The sequence below is a fragment of the Atta colombica genome, unplaced genomic scaffold (assembly GCF_001594045.1).
Source record: "Atta colombica isolate Treedump-2 unplaced genomic scaffold, Acol1.0 scaffold55, whole genome shotgun sequence".
In the NCBI taxonomy this organism is placed as follows: domain Eukaryota; kingdom Metazoa; phylum Arthropoda; class Insecta; order Hymenoptera; family Formicidae; genus Atta; species Atta colombica.
The window spans coordinates 77475-93844 of NW_017259545.1; the positions used below are offsets into that span (position 1 = coordinate 77475).

At 37.8% G+C, this 16370-nt stretch overlaps 3 protein-coding genes across 6 annotated transcripts in view; all 3 read left to right on the top strand.

Moving 5' to 3' along the window:
- The window catches only part of LOC108691994 (protein cornichon), a 3411-nt gene extending 1524 nt beyond the window's left edge, over nt 1-1887 (top strand). The window contains exon 4 of the mRNA XM_018200065.1: nt 1876-1887. The gene's annotated coding sequence lies outside the window, so the exon portion shown is untranslated. The remainder of the gene's footprint in view (nt 1-1875) is intronic.
- Nucleotides 7-4438, top strand: LOC108691992 (phenylalanine--tRNA ligase beta subunit). 2 transcript variants are annotated; one of them, XM_018200060.1, is made up of 13 exons: nt 7-127; nt 1192-1335; nt 1450-1505; nt 1576-1733; nt 1820-1889; nt 1971-2237; nt 2346-2525; nt 2759-2934; nt 3042-3246; nt 3325-3405; nt 3547-3639; nt 3830-4109; nt 4223-4438. In XM_018200060.1, the coding sequence occupies exons 2-13, from the start codon at nt 1278-1280 to the stop codon at nt 4372-4374; spliced, it is 1776 nt and encodes a 591-aa protein (XP_018055549.1). In that variant the 5' UTR covers nt 7-127; nt 1192-1277; the 3' UTR covers nt 4375-4438. The 2 variants fall into 2 exon arrangements, with proteins under 2 accessions (XP_018055549.1, XP_018055548.1); XM_018200059.1 differs by lacking the exon at nt 7-127 and adding an exon at nt 629-1002.
- Nucleotides 4439-5680: 1242 nt separating this feature from the next.
- Nucleotides 5681-16370, top strand: part of LOC108691961 (ankyrin repeat domain-containing protein 17) — a 23141-nt gene continuing 12451 nt past the window's right edge. For 2 of the 3 annotated variants that reach the window (XM_018199957.1, XM_018199958.1), the window contains exons 1-7: nt 5681-6258; nt 12437-12877; nt 14102-14249; nt 14407-14687; nt 15241-15526; nt 15604-15905; nt 16041-16256. In XM_018199957.1, coding sequence (XP_018055446.1) covers nt 6001-6258; nt 12437-12877; nt 14102-14249; nt 14407-14687; nt 15241-15526; nt 15604-15905; nt 16041-16256 — 1932 coding nt within the window. In that variant the 5' untranslated portion in view covers nt 5681-6000. Of the gene's footprint in view, nt 6259-11272; nt 11840-12436; nt 12878-14101; nt 14250-14406; nt 14688-15240; nt 15527-15603; nt 15906-16040; nt 16257-16370 lie in introns of those variants that run through there. The other variant, XM_018199959.1, reaches the window with a different exon arrangement.

Genomic DNA, 16370 nt, shown 5'->3' on the forward strand with positions numbered 1-16370 from the left:
GATTTTTCCATTTTTTCTGTTTGATGCAATGGTCGCTGGAAATACAAGTTGTTTTCAACCAACTTGTAGTAATGGGAATTTTGTAACAAGTATTATGGAGAAAGATTCTTTGACATCTAATATATAGGTAAACTTTATAATACACACACACACGCACACACACAAACGCGCGCGCGCTACATTAGATATTTTTCTGGAGTATTATAGCCGCTATATATACTTCAAACAAGATATTTATATAGGTATGAATAAAAAAGATTTTGAATTAAATCAAATATTATAAATATTGTGCTTTTATCAGCATACAAAGTTGAATATTTCTGAACAGACAAATAAACATTAATACTGTCTGTATTTCGAAAAAAATATATGTATTGTTTACAAACTCAATTTCAACGCAATAGATTTAATAGCTTTTGATACCTTTGTATGTAAAGCGTTCTTTTCTTTTTCATGTATAATAAAGCATATTTTTCATTTAACTTTTATATAATACAAAAATACTATAGTTAATAAAAATGAAATAAATAATATATAACTAATATATACAAACTCTATATACTTTTTAACTTATGTTATAATTTTTGTGTCATAATTTTTTTTATGTATTAAATGATCTTTACGAACATGTATATGTGTATATATATTATTTACAATTCATTTAAATGAAAAAAGAAGCTCTTGTCCGAGAATCAATTCCTAATGCGCATTGAACTCTGCGCAAGAGTTAGCGCAGCTAACCTGCAATCTGCAACGGCAAAACTGCGAAAATTATGAAGTAATCTTTCTTACATTTTTACAAGATAAATATATTTTCTTCAAGACAAATTAAAACGTAAACGAAATATGTTAGCTAATGAATAAATTTATATCAGATATTATTTCTCTTGACTCACATGTTGATTATTGCTATAAACCCATATGGATTTTACACGCCTCTTCCCATTTCCAACAATTCCAACATTGACAGATTGATTGCTGTATCTGCTAATGTAACAACCGGTAAGACTATACATCATTTTGATGTATGTGACAACTTCTCGATACAATTAAAGGAATTTGTTTGATGTAAACAGGATTATTAAGTCAAACCAAAAAAATACGCTAATTGTTTCGGAATAAAGTAATCTGATGGAAATTTATTTTGGTGATATTACCTAACCTAAAAGTTTATTGTATTTTTAATTACAGGTGACTTAATTAGATTTCTGATATTACTGTGAAAAAAAAGATATCGAGGACTTACTCGTTTACTCTGAGATTGTTGTAGTATAAAGATGCCAACTATTGGAATAAAACGTGATTTGCTATTTGAAGCATTAGGCCAAACATATTGTAAGTTTTATATGTGTGTGTGTGTGTGTGTTTATTGATGCTATCGTAGTATCAGTAAAGTTATTTTATGTATTATAAATATTTTAATCTGTAAATTTTTAAATCTTGATTTAGCTGACGATGAATTCCAAACGTTATGTTTCAAATTTGGTTTAGAACTAGATGAAGTGGTAAGTGTTGAACTATCTTAACAATTTGTACATTTTACTTAATAATAATTACTCGATCTTTTGCAAATAGACAACAGAGAAACAAATATTAGCAAAGGAACAAGGTTTTGATCAAAGTACAATAGATGCCTCTGAAGAGATTATCTACAAAATTGATATACCTGCTAACAGATATGATCTTTTGTGCTTGGAAAGTCTAACTACTGGATTGCTTATATTCTTGAACAAGTAAATGCTGCACTATATTTTTGATCACAAAAATTTCATTTCTCAAATATTATATTTCAAAGTATAAGTTTTATTTTCTTAAATAGGATATCCATACCATGTTACAAGGCAATCAAACCAAATACAAGAATGGAAAGGATAGTGATGAGCTCACAGGTAGAATAATTATGAAAAGAAAATTTTATATTATACATGTACTTATTCTAAAGCTAAATTATCCATCTCATTATTCTTTAGTGCTTAAAAGTAAGAGGACATATAGTTGCTGCAATTTTGAGAGATGTTACTTTGACGCAAGAATCTTATAATAGTTTTATCGATCTTCAAGATAAACTGCATCAAAATATAGGAAGAAAACGTAGTCTTGTTTCTATTGGAACTCATGACTTTGATACAGTTAAAGGTCCATTTCTATATGATGCTAGATCACCATCGAAGATACGTTTCAAACCGCTTTATCAGGAAAAAGAATATACAGGAGAAGAAATCATACAATTGTATGCAGTAAGTATGCAGTCCCTTTCATTCGTATTTGTTAATTATGTTAACAGTTTCACATATAAAGAACGAAATCTCATATCTATATATTAGTTGTATTTTTAACATTTACAGACACACGCGCAGCTCAAACAATATTTACCTATTATAAAAGACAGTCCTGTTTATCCTGTGGTGTATGATAGTAATGGTATTGTTTTATCTCTCCCTCCTATTATTAATGGGGATCATTCAAAGATCACACTTGATACAAAAAATATTTTTATTGAATGTACAGCAACCGATGTTACAAAGGTATGTACATTTATATGTTGCATAATACTACTTTTATTTTGTGTGTGTGTGTGTGTGTGTATAATATTTTTCTACTTGCGTGCAAATACTATTTAAAATTAATAATTTAAAATTATAGATGTCAATAATTAATGTTATTAATTATATGTCAATATTAATGTTATTAATGATATATGAAATGTTACATGTAATTTTATTACAAATTCTTACAAATTATTATATATTATCTGTAGGCAAAAATAGTGTTGGACACGATAGTCTGTGCTTTTAGTCAGTATTGCAATATGAAATATACAGCTGAAATTGTGGAAGTTGTATATCCTGATAATCAAATTTTCTATTATCCAGAATTAAAATATCGAACAGAAGAAATCAACTACAATAAAGCGATTAGTTACATTGGTATTAAGTACGTAATTAAATCTTACGTTGCAATAATGTAATAATGATTATAGACGTAACTATATAATTATTTAAAAACATTCTCTCCCTTCCCCCCCCCTTTCCTCCCTCTAGACAGACTCCAGATCAAGTTGCAGAGTTGTTGTCAAAAATGTCTCTAAAATCCAAAATGAAAGATAAAGATACATTAATGGTGGAAATTCCACCGACAAGACATGATGTGATACATCCTTGCGATATTTATGAAGATATCGCTATCGCTTACGGATATAATGAAATAGAAAAAACTATACCAAATATATCGACAGTCGCGGCAGAAGTAAATATTCTATAAACTCTGATTATAATTTCATGTATCGATGTCACATACTTGTATACAAACAAATATGAATTGCAGTTTCCACTCAACAAACTTACCGACCAAATACGGATAGAATTAACTCAAGCGGGATTCACCGAAGCATTGACTTTTTCACTGGTATGTTTCGAAAAAGTTTGTTCATGCTTAATAATATATATACACACACACACACACACACACACGCACGCACGCACGCACGCACGCACGCACGCACACATATTCAGTAGATTCTAAAATTTGCATTTAATTATTTTATAGTGTTCGCGTGAAGATATAGCGGACAAATTAGGATATAAGATAGAGGATGTACCAGCAGTTCATATATCCAATCCAAAAACTTTAGAGTTTCAGGTAAACCGAAAATATTTTTAAAAAAAAAAGGAAGGTGTTAAAAATAATAAGAGAATATTAAAAATACAAAACTTCTGTACTGTAACTGTTGAAACAAACTGAAATATAAAATAATTTAGATTATAATATCGTTCGAATCGAAATGTGTGAAATAGCAGCTTTTAATTAAAAAAAAAAAAATTTGTTGCAGGTTGCGCGTACCTCACTTTTACCGGGATTGCTTAAAACAATATCGGCAAATAAAAGAATGCCTTTGCCTCATAAATTGTTTGAAGTTTCCGATGTTGTATTGCGAGACGACACGGCGGAAGTCGGTGCGCGCAACAATCGCCGTTTATGCGCAGTATATGCTAATAAATCAGCTGGTTTCGAGATAATTCATGGTCTGGTAGATAGAGTGCTATTATTATTAGAGATACCTTGGAACGCTAACAAGAATAAAAGTGGATATTATCTGCGTGCAGCTGATGGTAAGATATTATGGTGTTTGGAATATATCCATTTGATCAAATAACTAAACGAGTATAGAATACCAGATTTGTGAAATAAAACGACAAAAGAATTTATTATTTGTATTTTGCAGATCCAATGTTTTTCCCTCAACGATGTGCTGAAATTGTCTGTTATGGTGAAGCGATAGGAAAATTGGGAGTTTTACATCCCGATGTACTCTCAAAATTTGAATTAAATATTCCATGTTCTGCGATGGAAATAAACATTGAACCGTTTTTGTAATAAAAATAAATAATGCGCAAATAACAAAGTTAAAAAAATGAGGCTTCCATCATTCAGAGTTGAATTGATATTTCTTCAACAGAGATAACTTGTGCTTATTTATAACAATTGAAGTATAAAATTTTTTTCAAACACTTGTAAAAAGTAGTTTTTCAAATAAAATACAAAATATATTTATTACACAATGAACATGTTTTGAACAGTGTTAGCTATGTAAGCATTAGATTAATTTTTCTGCTTGTGTACTGTCGTATCTTTCAAAAATTAAAGAAAATAAAAAAAAACTTAAATTACAAAAATATATAAAAGGAACTCAATTTTTTACAAATGAACACTGAAAAATATCGCAACCTGTTGTAATTATTTAGTTTCTTTTGTCTTGAGATCAATGCTACAATCTAGGATGTTGTTTCTAGATAAGAAATAAAAGTTTATATTTGTTAGAGTTGTACTTTAATTTTTTTTATTTTGATGATTTTCAAATGTATCTATTCCTCTCTCTCTCATAAACATAAAATTGTGTAAAAACTACCAATACGTTCTTTAAAGATCAAACAGACACTTTCCACTTGGAAACATATTTTTTTTCAACACTGTTGAATCGTTCGATTCAGATAATTAACAGACGGTGAATCGTTCGATTCGGATAATTAACAGATGAAAAGAGACACGGCGAGTAGAAATATCTGTGCGCAGTTGAAGTTGGGCGCCAGACGACATGACACGACACCATATACAATACGCGTGGCAATGTACTAGGGCTGCGTTCGGAAACATCAGCCGGATATCCACGTTTAATGTTTATCATTCTATCTTTATTCAGATTCCTATCTAGGCGCTCCCAGATGTTATGTCATCCTTGTCTAATGTACAATAAACAACAAGAATGGAATGAGTGGGAATCTGAATAAAAATAAAACTAAACACAGATCACAGGTGATAGCGAAAGGAGCAAATGCGCAGCGGTAGAGCAATCCAGAATAGTGTATGCCAAATCTAGTCAATCTAGTGGTGTATCAAGTGCCATTGCCAATATTGCCATGAACGCCATGAGCCATGAATGCCATGTAGGCCGTGTGGCATGGATAGAGCGCAGTGTAGACGTAGAGGGAGCGCAGCCGCGAACGCTCGATTGAAGGAGAATGAAGGCTCAATCGCGCCGCGGTTCGTCAAAGCTGAGAATCGCTAAGCGCCGCGCGCTAAGCGACCAAGGCGACTAAGGCGACTACGGAGGACGGCGGACGGCCGAGTGCGGACGGATGTGCGATCACTGCGATCATTACGATCCGCGGCGCGGCCGGCCAACCGCGAGGCGCGAGCACCGAGCACCGAGCACGAGCAGCAGTAGCAGCAACAGCAGCAGCAGCGAGCGGCGAGAACGAGAACGAGAACCGAAAAGTGGTAATAGTGGTATATTGGAGAGTCTGGTCTGGTCTCGCTCGCCGTCGTCGGCCATAGTGAAAATGGCGGGTATTAGCTTACGTGAATGACGACGACCGTTCGCCTCCCGAGAGCTTATAGTCGCACAGTTGCGGAGAGATTTCGAGTGTACGGTGTGTGCTTTGCCGCGGTACGGCTATATCAGCGGGGTAACTGTGTGTCATATGATTTATCTGGGGGGTAAAGATGCAGAATGTAGCACAAGGAACGACCTCGGATAGCCAGAAAAGCCTCGAGAAGCCAGTCTTGCAGCCAGCAGCAGCAGCGGTATTACCACCACCACCACCACCATCAGCGAACGTTCACCACGACACTGGAAAAACGTCGTCGACTCCCCAGTCTTCGAATTCGAGTCCCACGAAATCGGAGACTGAGACCTTCTCCGAGCTGCAACCGCGCTTTATGACAGATTCGTCAGAGAGCGAGGAGGACAGCGTTTCCGAGGTAAACGCTTACGCTAAATCCTAGATGAACTCCTCTTTTTCTCTCCCTCTCTCCCCCCCCCCCTCTCTCTCTCTCTCGCTCGCTCGCTCGCGCGCGTGCCTAGATGCAACGTGATGAGATTTCGCCTCGTCGTGTGCACGGCCAACAGGACATGAGAGTAAGAGAGAAAAGGTGGGGACACGGTTCTCAGATGGAATGAGAAAGGGAGAGAGAGAGAGAGAGAGAGAGAGAGAGAGTATGTATGTATGTATGTGTGTGTGAGTGAGCGAGAGAGTGAGTGAGTGAGTGAGAGGGGAGCAGGGAGAGAATGTGTGTGTGCGTGCGCAAGCTATGGCTTATGCTCGTGAATACGTGTACACGCGTTCGCGAACGAACATTCTTAACGAATCGAGCTTCTTGACATGAAACACGATGATTTTATCCTACGCAGGCGTCGTCTTTCTCTTCTCCCTCTCTCTCGGCAACGACTTTGTCGTCGACGACGACGTTGACATACTCGTCATCGTTCACAGGGCGGATACACGCGCTATCTCCGTTGGATCGCGTTCGCCAGTTCTAGGAACGCGCGCTCAATTCCGATCTCGAATTATCTGCCGTTGAGTTCGCTCGAGTATCTCTCCTTTCTATCTTTCTCGCTCTTGGCCTCTCTCTCTCTCTCTCTCTCTCTCTCTCTTTTTCATCCGTTGGCGTTTCCTCTAGCATTTCCTATTTGTATTAACACGTATTTTCGCGTCAGCATCGTTACACCGAGAATGTCGGCGACATTATATGCATGCATGCGCTCGTTATACCGGATCGATCGTAACGATCTACGCGACGTGTGTGCATGCGTGCGTGCGTGTGTTTGCGCGCGCGCGCTTGGTGTGTGTGAAATGGTGCGTGTGAAACGACATATCCATCCACACACGGCCGTTACGCGCACACATGTTTGGATGTTCCTCGTGATTTCCATGTACATGTGCTTAAACTCGCGCGTGTCATTGGCATATGTCTCGTGTGTATGCGTGAGAGGACATTCAAGTCAAGCAGAGAAAACGACGAGGTTATGACTACTAGTCGTCGCTGTGCCAAGATAGTTTCGTTAAGAAACTATGGAAGGATACACTTGAAAATAGGTCTGTTCTTTTTAACTAAAATTCTTGCATACTTCATCTTTCTTCCTTTTCCACGTTGGAGAGAAAAAGAGAATCGTAATGAACCCTGCAAGAAGCTTAGCTCTCTAAAAGGAACAGGTCCAATGATTAAAATTTCTATTCTCTTCATTCAAAAGAGTATATGTATGTACATATATATCCTATATATTTTAAATTGTAAAATTACGAAATAATTTGTCGACAAGTATGTTTGATAAAAAAATATACTTGTCTTTCTGAACAGTTAAAAGCGAATAATCGAGAGATAAGAATAATTTTTTATTTCATTCGTCATCACTCCTTACTTGCAAGGCAACAGGTAGAAATATGAAAAGGAGAATAAATCATTAAAGGGAATGTCAGGTTGTATTTTTATGATCCTAAAGTGACTACGATTCGATCAACAAAAGAGTGTCGTCTTGCAGTTGATTCTATTTGAAATTTTAATAAATCGTTGGATCGTGATTTATAGTAATTTATACGTACGTTTGCAGGGAGGAAAAAGTTTTGACACGCGCGTAAGGTGGACTATCGAGGATTTCCTCGCCTGCGCGCTGCGTCACGCGGCGAGTTTCAGAAGGAATGTACAAACTCATGAGAATCGGGTTTAACAGCTCTTGAATGTCTTGACACTTGAATGTTTGACAGTAACGTATGTCCAACGAATGTCTTCAGACCAATTTTTCGCAAGGTTCGGTAGTGCCAAGTTAAATAATTAAAAAGTTTATTCATTTTTTCTTAATTTAATTATTTTTCTTTTTTTGGTGTTAACTTCTATAATTTAACTTTTTTCAAGGTAATCCTCGGCCACAATGCGAGAAAATAATGAACATATAATTTAGTAATTTTGTGTTATTTACATCATATACCATCATTTGTTGTAAATCAAAATAACTAGTGATCCGATTAATTTAATCGTAATGATTAATACTAACAGTCGACAGAATTATTTATTACGGAATTACTAATCACATTGTTGATCGTTTCTGATCTAATTTCCCTTTCTTTGTAATAAGAAATTAATTGTCCACATATAAATAATGTTAGTAGTATGCAAGCTCATTGTAAAGCAATAAATAAGCGTAAAGTCAATGACCAAAGAAACGAGCATGGTCCAAATAATACAAGTTCTGTCTAATCGAAATTAACATTCTCGTAGATAACACTTGCTCGACAGATTTTGTCAGTCAAATGTCAAATTTGCTGCAGGTTCTGTAGGAAATGTTTGACCTGGGTCATCATTGTTTGAGGGATCAATACTTTCGTAAGGGAAAAGAATATGATACGATACTTTTTACAAAGTTGTATCTACTGACACTCACTGATTAATGTTTCTTTCTGTTTTGTGCGAGTGCTCTATCGCTGTCCTCTAACGCACAAATTTAATCCCACTCTTGTTGTCACATTCTTGTTTATAACACAGCTATTTAAGGATAATTTAGAAAAATTAACTGAGGTCGAGTTGCGAATCGCATCGATCACAAAAAGAATTGATTTCTCTGTTCCTTGTCTTTTTTCTCATCACTCATGATAGAGAATGATATTGATAATACGATTATAACCTAAAAGTCATAAAAATACCAATCGGAATTTGCTTGACACAAATTACCATGCGCTTTTGCAATCGCATTCAATAGTGTCCGACAATACCGATGAGAAAAATCAAAGACCAAAAAAAAATCTTAATTAATTTAACTAGTTGATTTCTTGTTTATCTATAATAATTAAAATTATTAAAGTCCATATAGAGAGGCAATGTCTTAATTATGGTTTTTTTTTTCTAGTGTTATCTTCCTAGTCTAGACTAGTGATCATTAATTCTTGCACATTGTATTTATATATGCGTCTAATTTTCTGCCAAACATTGAATGCTCAATTCTCTATAGTATAGTATCTACACGAGTGTAATGTTTAATTTAATTGTATAATAGATTGCAATCTGTTTAATACTAATAGAAGAATTAATTGATGCGATAAGCGTAACTTTTGAATGCGTAAAGAAGATGTTGCAGCTCTTTTAATAATGAATATTCCCAATTCCTTTATTTCAAATCTTTTTCCTTCAAACATCTTTTAAGCTTCAAGACTATATTTGAACAATACCTATTTTACAAATTCATAAGAATTATACTCTCCTTTCTATTAACCAAGTTGTTGTAATCAAGTTTTCACACAAAAGTTTGTTAAATTGAATCCAAGACGAATTTTTTATTGACTTTGTTGTCATGTAGTCGAAGCTATTTTTTTCTTCTAATATTGTAACATTGGTTTTAATTTCTAGACTTTGTTTCGTCCTCTCTCTTGCCAAGGTCTGTACATATACATATAGAATTGTATTTATGTCGCTGTATAAAAACGTATTGTGCAAAGTTAATTACGTTGGCATACCTATTTGCTCAAATATTCTTTATGCTTTAAACATTTGAGCAGACACACACAGAGAGCGTCGAAATTCGCGAAATCAGAATAGGTGCACAGTAAGTAGTATTTGAAAAAATTTCGAGATACCCTGTACATACATGCGCACGTGTAGTATGTATACATATATACGCATACACATATATATCCGTCTGCAATTAAGTAGGCAGATCTAAACGTACTTTGCACATTTTTTTGCATAATGACACAAATGCATAAATTTTATCAAATCACCTGTAAACAACAGATAGTGAAGAATTGAATAAATAATGATCGGAGCTCGACGAAGAAAAGGGTAAGCTCCAGTAACTTGTAGTATCAACTAACGGTTAACGCAGTGAAGCACCTTAGATATTCGACGAATTACACTTGGAATTTTACTTGGAGCAAGATAAAGTCGTTGATCAAGTTCTATCTAGACGGAGCGTGGTCGAGATCGTCCTAAGGGTTCGCGATCGAGAAATGTATCTTCTTTCTCACACAATCTCTATCTCGCTTGTACAACCACCACTTTTCCTCTCCACCTCACCCACTCGTCGAGTTCATCGTTATTCGTGTTGGTTAGATTTCGCATCAGCCACCAGGTGGTCTTGGTTTCGCTAGATGCGTACACGTAGATGGCTAGTCTCGCCGTAACCTCGTCGTCGTTGCGGTCGCGATCGTGGAGGAATGAAGGGACTAGAGTTAAGAAAGAAAGGAAGAAAGGAGGAACGTCAGCGAAGAATTCGGGAAAAAGTTATATAACCCATGAGGAGTTGATACATGTATGAGTTAACAGTTGCTGACGACACCGTTGAGCGCTTGAGGCTTTCTTTTCTTCGTCTCACGAATTCGCTGATCGCTCACGCAATTCTCCGCACACATTCTCCTATCTTTGCCAGTTGCCTCCTCTCCACTCCTTTCTCTCGCTATAATGCAAGCGTGCGCGTTGCAACGACTTGCACCTTCATTCTGATGTCTACGGGAGCATACGAGAGCTTCGCTGAGCATCGCGGCCACCGAGGCAGTGCAGTGTTCGAATGCCGTAGCCATTCCCAATGTTCTCATCTTTTATTTTTCAGCCTTCTTCCTTCTTCCTTCCTCCTTCCCCGTGCTCACGCGTAAGATTCTAAGAGTCGTGGAGAGGAGGAACGAGGAGATAGAGTGAAAGAAGAATGACTGATATGCATGTGTATGTTATATTTGTCAGAGCGCTTTACCAGCAATACTGGTAAAGTATCTCGCACGCGCTTGCGTTATATATACACACGTAACACACACACACACACACACACACACACACACACACGTAAGAATACATGCTTGTGTACGCGCATAGTCGTGCAGGAAACGGTGCACTGCACAAACACAGAGCAACGCGCGTCGCACGTGCATCTATCCTGTCGATCCGCCTGTACGCGCGCGCATACGTACAACATGACGCGCGCGCGCGCGCGCGCAATACATGTCGTGTACGTGGGATGCGCGAGTTGCGTGAGTGTTCAGTGTACTGCGTTCGTCGCACTGCTGTCGGGCGCACCACCTAGTGAGTTTTCCACAATACGCCGCGCGTTCTTGCTCGCGAGCAGTCGCGAGTGTCCGCATGAGTTCGCTCGCGATGACGATTAGCTCGTCCGTCCAACCTCTGAACCTTCTCCATCAGTTGTACTTGCTCGCGTAATCGTTCGCGACGTACTGGTGATGTTCTCTCACTACGCTTTAAGCTTTAAGACTTTAAGGCGTCGTCGTCCCGCTTCACTCCGCGCGTAGCGTAGCACAGCACAGCACTCGCTCGCTGGTCGATGCACGCGTGGATTGTGGAAGCGACCATATTATTTTATATCCGACGGTGTTGGTACGGAATTCCTCCTCGTCTCCTTCTATTCAGACGGCTTGGAAGGGAAAGAACCCGTCGATCTCACTCGCCGTGCGCGCGCTATGTGTGTGCGTATACGTGTGTGTCCCGACGCGAATGTACGACGGCCGACGATCGTGTCAGCTCGAGGCGGGGTGAAGAGGCGATAAGCGGAAGAGCGACGCATGGCTTGCACGTAGGTATTGCACGCGAGTGTACCATTCATAGGACCACAAGTCGTGCAAGTGTCGTCGTCATCGTCGTCGTCGAGCGGGGCTGCTCCTCCTTCCCCTTCCCCTCCCTCTCCGCCTTCTCCTAGCAGTTCTGGCTCCTTCACAGGGGAACGGCCGCGCGCTAAGCGCTCGTAACATCACTTATCTTGTCGTAGCGGCCGCTCACTAGAACCTAGAAAACACACAATTATACTTTCACCCGGCGCGTTCCCGATTTACGTTTATTGTCTCTCGCAGTGGCGATAACGCGCGGTTCCATTCCGAGTCGCGCAAAACTCGAGCATGACGCGGACGCGTTCGCCGATGACGACACTAAACACATCCGAGTCGAAACGAAAGAGACATTCCCCTCTGCATTCTCATCTTTTTCGATCGAGATTCATCTCAGGATCTCCTATCTTTGTTTGGATGCCACAGATCAATCAAGCGTAGATAAATTAAGCATAATCGAAATGTAGATGACGGCGACGAATAATTTCTTATATCCAAGTCTTTTCTCTTTTCTTCTTTCTTTATTATTATTATATAACTTGGCTTTATCGACAGATATTTCGTTGTAGGTGGAGTGCTTTGCGATCGATCAGGTTGAATTGGACGAAGATCATCCCGAGTCGTCGAAATTCTTACTGACACCTGAAGATCCCGAACGTTCTGTGGATCCTGAGACTCAAGCGCGTCTCGAAGCACTTCTCGAAGCGGCCGGCATTGGGAAACTATCATCGGGTGATGGAAAGCACTTGCCCGACCACGAGGTTCTCCGTCGCTTAACATCGAGTGTTTCTTGTGCATTGGATGAAGCTGCGGCAGCATTAACACGTATGCGCAGTGACAATCCACGTACACCGAACGAAAAGCGTTCTCTCGTCGAGGCGTGCACCGACGGAGACGTCGGTACCGTTCGGAAATTATTAACGGAGGGCCGAAGTGTCCACGAGACCACCGAGGAGGGAGAAAGTCTCCTCTCTCTCGCTTGCTCAGCTGGTTACTACGAACTTGCTCAGGTTTGCATTCAAATTCAATAATCATTAGTCTACGATCCCTTTCTCTCCTAAGAACCAAGTTATTTCCAAAAAATTCGTATCCTACTACATCGATCCTCCCTTTGGGAGGAAACGTGTATGAAATTTTGTTAGAAACGCATTGAAATGCACCGAGTACGTATGTGCGTGTGAATAAAGAATTTCCGTTTCTCACACGTTTAATCTTCATTGTGGTATGTGTATGCGTGCATGATGAGCCCCCCGATTATGGATTTCATAAATTTGCTCTCGTATAAATCTGTGTCTCTTTTTTTTCCAAAAAAATAAAAAATAAAAAAATCATGAAAGATACTCTATAGTGCCTCTCATAGGTAAAGACGTGTTCTGCTTTGTGCGCGCGTTGGCGCATGCTGCCTCTCCTCCTTTATCATTTTCTTGATACGCATATTTTATCCGTATTTTATGCATATTTTAGTGTACACGTAATATACTCATTGTATTTGTGCAGGTGTTGTAATTAATATTAATAGTTTGAATGGCTGTAATAATATAGATTGGTACAGTAATTCTCATTACGTAAAAAGATCAGAAAATAAATAATATCGAACGTATTATTCGATAATGTTACGTATTGTATATTGGCTGTAAGGATACAAGGTGTAAAAATAAAATCTCTTGGCATGTATTTAATAATTGTCCAAACAATTCAAATTTGTTTAGATTACATTTGTTGTTATTACAGTCACTCAGACAGTCAACAAACTACTTACTATTTAACAGTATACGATTATTACTTCGTCTCGAAAGTAAGGGGGTTCTAACTTAATTTTATTGTCGGAAAAACTATTTTTGATACATTTATCTATTTTCAACTGTTTTTGCGTAACTACATTTTCGTGATATTTACATAATTTACCTAATTAATAGTAATTAGCTAAAATTATTTTTAATTATTATGTAATTATTACATGAGAGCCTCACGAGAAATGTGTTCTTTATGGAAAAGTTCTTTAAAACGCAATTACACACATTCTTCAAGTCTCTTATATACATAAGAGACATTATATACATACATACATACTTCAACTTTTTTCCTTGTTTATCAAACTGTCATGTTAATCACGGACATGAAGTTGGCATTATAATTATATGCAGATACATATAATTGTGTAAGATAATTTATTTGAAATTAATTTCGTAGACCGCGATGAAATTTTTTTGTCATTGCGTTTTTCTATGATACAGGTACTTTTGGCGATGAATGCTAATGTAGAAGATCGTGGCATCAAGGGGGACTGCACCCCTTTGATGGAAGCTGCTAGTGCAGGGCATGTAGATATTGTATCTTTACTGATTGCCCATGGGGCTGATGTTAATGCTCAGTCTACGTCAGGTAAAATTAAAATACGCTACCGTTTCTTGTATCTTTTATATCGTAATATACCGTAAAATCAATAATACATTAGCTTCTTAAAGCTATGTGTAAATATTATTGAGGTTGGTGTTGTTTCGTTTCGGTATTGTTACAAATGTAATTGTATCGATCAAAGGTAACACACCCCTTATGTATGGATGCGCCGGTGGACACGAAGAGGTTGTACGTGTCCTACTGAATTCGGGAGCTAATGTCGAGGATCACAATGAGAATGGTCATACACCTCTCATGGAAGCGGCAAGCGCTGGACATGTTCCAGTCGCTAAGATATTGCTTGAACATGGAGCCGGCATCAATACTCATTCCAATGAATTTAAAGAGTCTGCATTAACGTTGGCCTGCTATAAGGGACATTTAGAAATGGTCCGTTTCTTGCTAGAAGCTGGTGCCGATCAGGTAAGTAACAATGATTGTTTCATCCTTTTCTGTATGATGTGCAGTAAAGATAATAATTAAATGGAATAGAGTGCGCTCTGATCTGTCTATTTACAGATGATAAAATAATCGCGTTGGTAGGGAAAACATCTATCATATTCCATACATACAGATAGAAGTTGCTGCATCTTCTTTTTTCTGGAAAGTCAGTTTCGGAAAAGGAAGAAATGTAACTTTTCTAATGGTATTCCTATGATTATTCCTCCGAAAACTACCTATTTTCTAATGTGAACATTGGCTATTAATGTTTTAATTCGCCGAGTAACTTGCTCATTAGTTGATCTAGCATTTACATTTATACTTTTAACTAACGCCACGTGAGTAGTGCCGCTTTGTTTCAAATTGTTTAGTATAGTTTAAAGTACAGTTTAAACTTTCAGTACATAGAATCACATGACAAGAGATCGGAATGAAAAACATATCTAAGAATTTTTTTACGCAACCTAATCTTAATTCAAACATTGATATTTTATAATTTTATAAATAATGGTGAAAATAATTTCTATTTTTACAGGAGCATAAAACCGACGAGATGCATACCGCCCTTATGGAAGCATCAATGGATGGTCACGTGGAAGTTGCTCGTTTACTCTTAGATTCAGGTGCCCAAGTAAATATGCCAACGGATAGTTTTGAATCGCCATTAACATTAGCTGCCTGCGGGGGTCACGTGGACCTGGCTATGCTTCTGATCGAACGTGGAGCAAATATCGAGGAAGTTAACGACGAGGGTTATACTCCATTGATGGAAGCAGCGCGCGAGGGTCATGAAGAAATGGTTGCTTTACTTTTGAGCCAAGGTATGTATTGTTGTTCGTTCGAATGAACATAATATTAAACAACAGGAATACAATGTAATGGATATATTCAACAAAAGGTGCAAACATCAATGCCCAAACCGAGGAAACTCAGGAAACGGCGCTTACTTTGGCCTGTTGCGGTGGTTTCTTGGAAGTTGCCGATTTTTTAATTAAGGCGGGAGCGGATATCGAGCTGGGCGCATCTACTCCTCTAATGGAGGCTGCGCAGGAAGGGCATTTGGATCTTGTTCGATATTTACTGGAATCTGCGGCAGATGTTCACGCTCAGACGCAGACAGGAGATACAGCATTGACATACGCATGCGAGAACGGTCACACTGACGTTGCTGATCTTCTATTGCAATTTGGCGCTGATCTAGTACGCCTTTACTATAATTGTATAATACTCAACTTTTGCAAAAATTTATTCTTATATATTTTCCCATATCATTTCATCTCGTTAAATTTCTCATTTCTGCGTGAATTATTTATATTAATTCATTGTGTATTTAAGGAGCATGAATCAGAAGGAGGTAGAACTCCATTGATGAAGGCTTGTAGAGCAGGCCATTTGTGCACAGTTCAATTTCTCATCTCGAAGCGCGCCGATGTCAATCGACAAACAACAAATAATGATCACACGCCACTTTCCTTGGCGTGTGCTGGTGGTCATCTTGCAGTGGTTGAGCTACTCCTTGCACAATCTGCGAATCCTTTTCATAAATTAAAAGTAAGAGATTATCCTCGTATTTTGAAGTAATTGTACATTTACTTTTCAAGTAAATGTCATGTTTTTATATGATTATTTCTGATTTATTTCAATTTGTTGCATATATTATATATA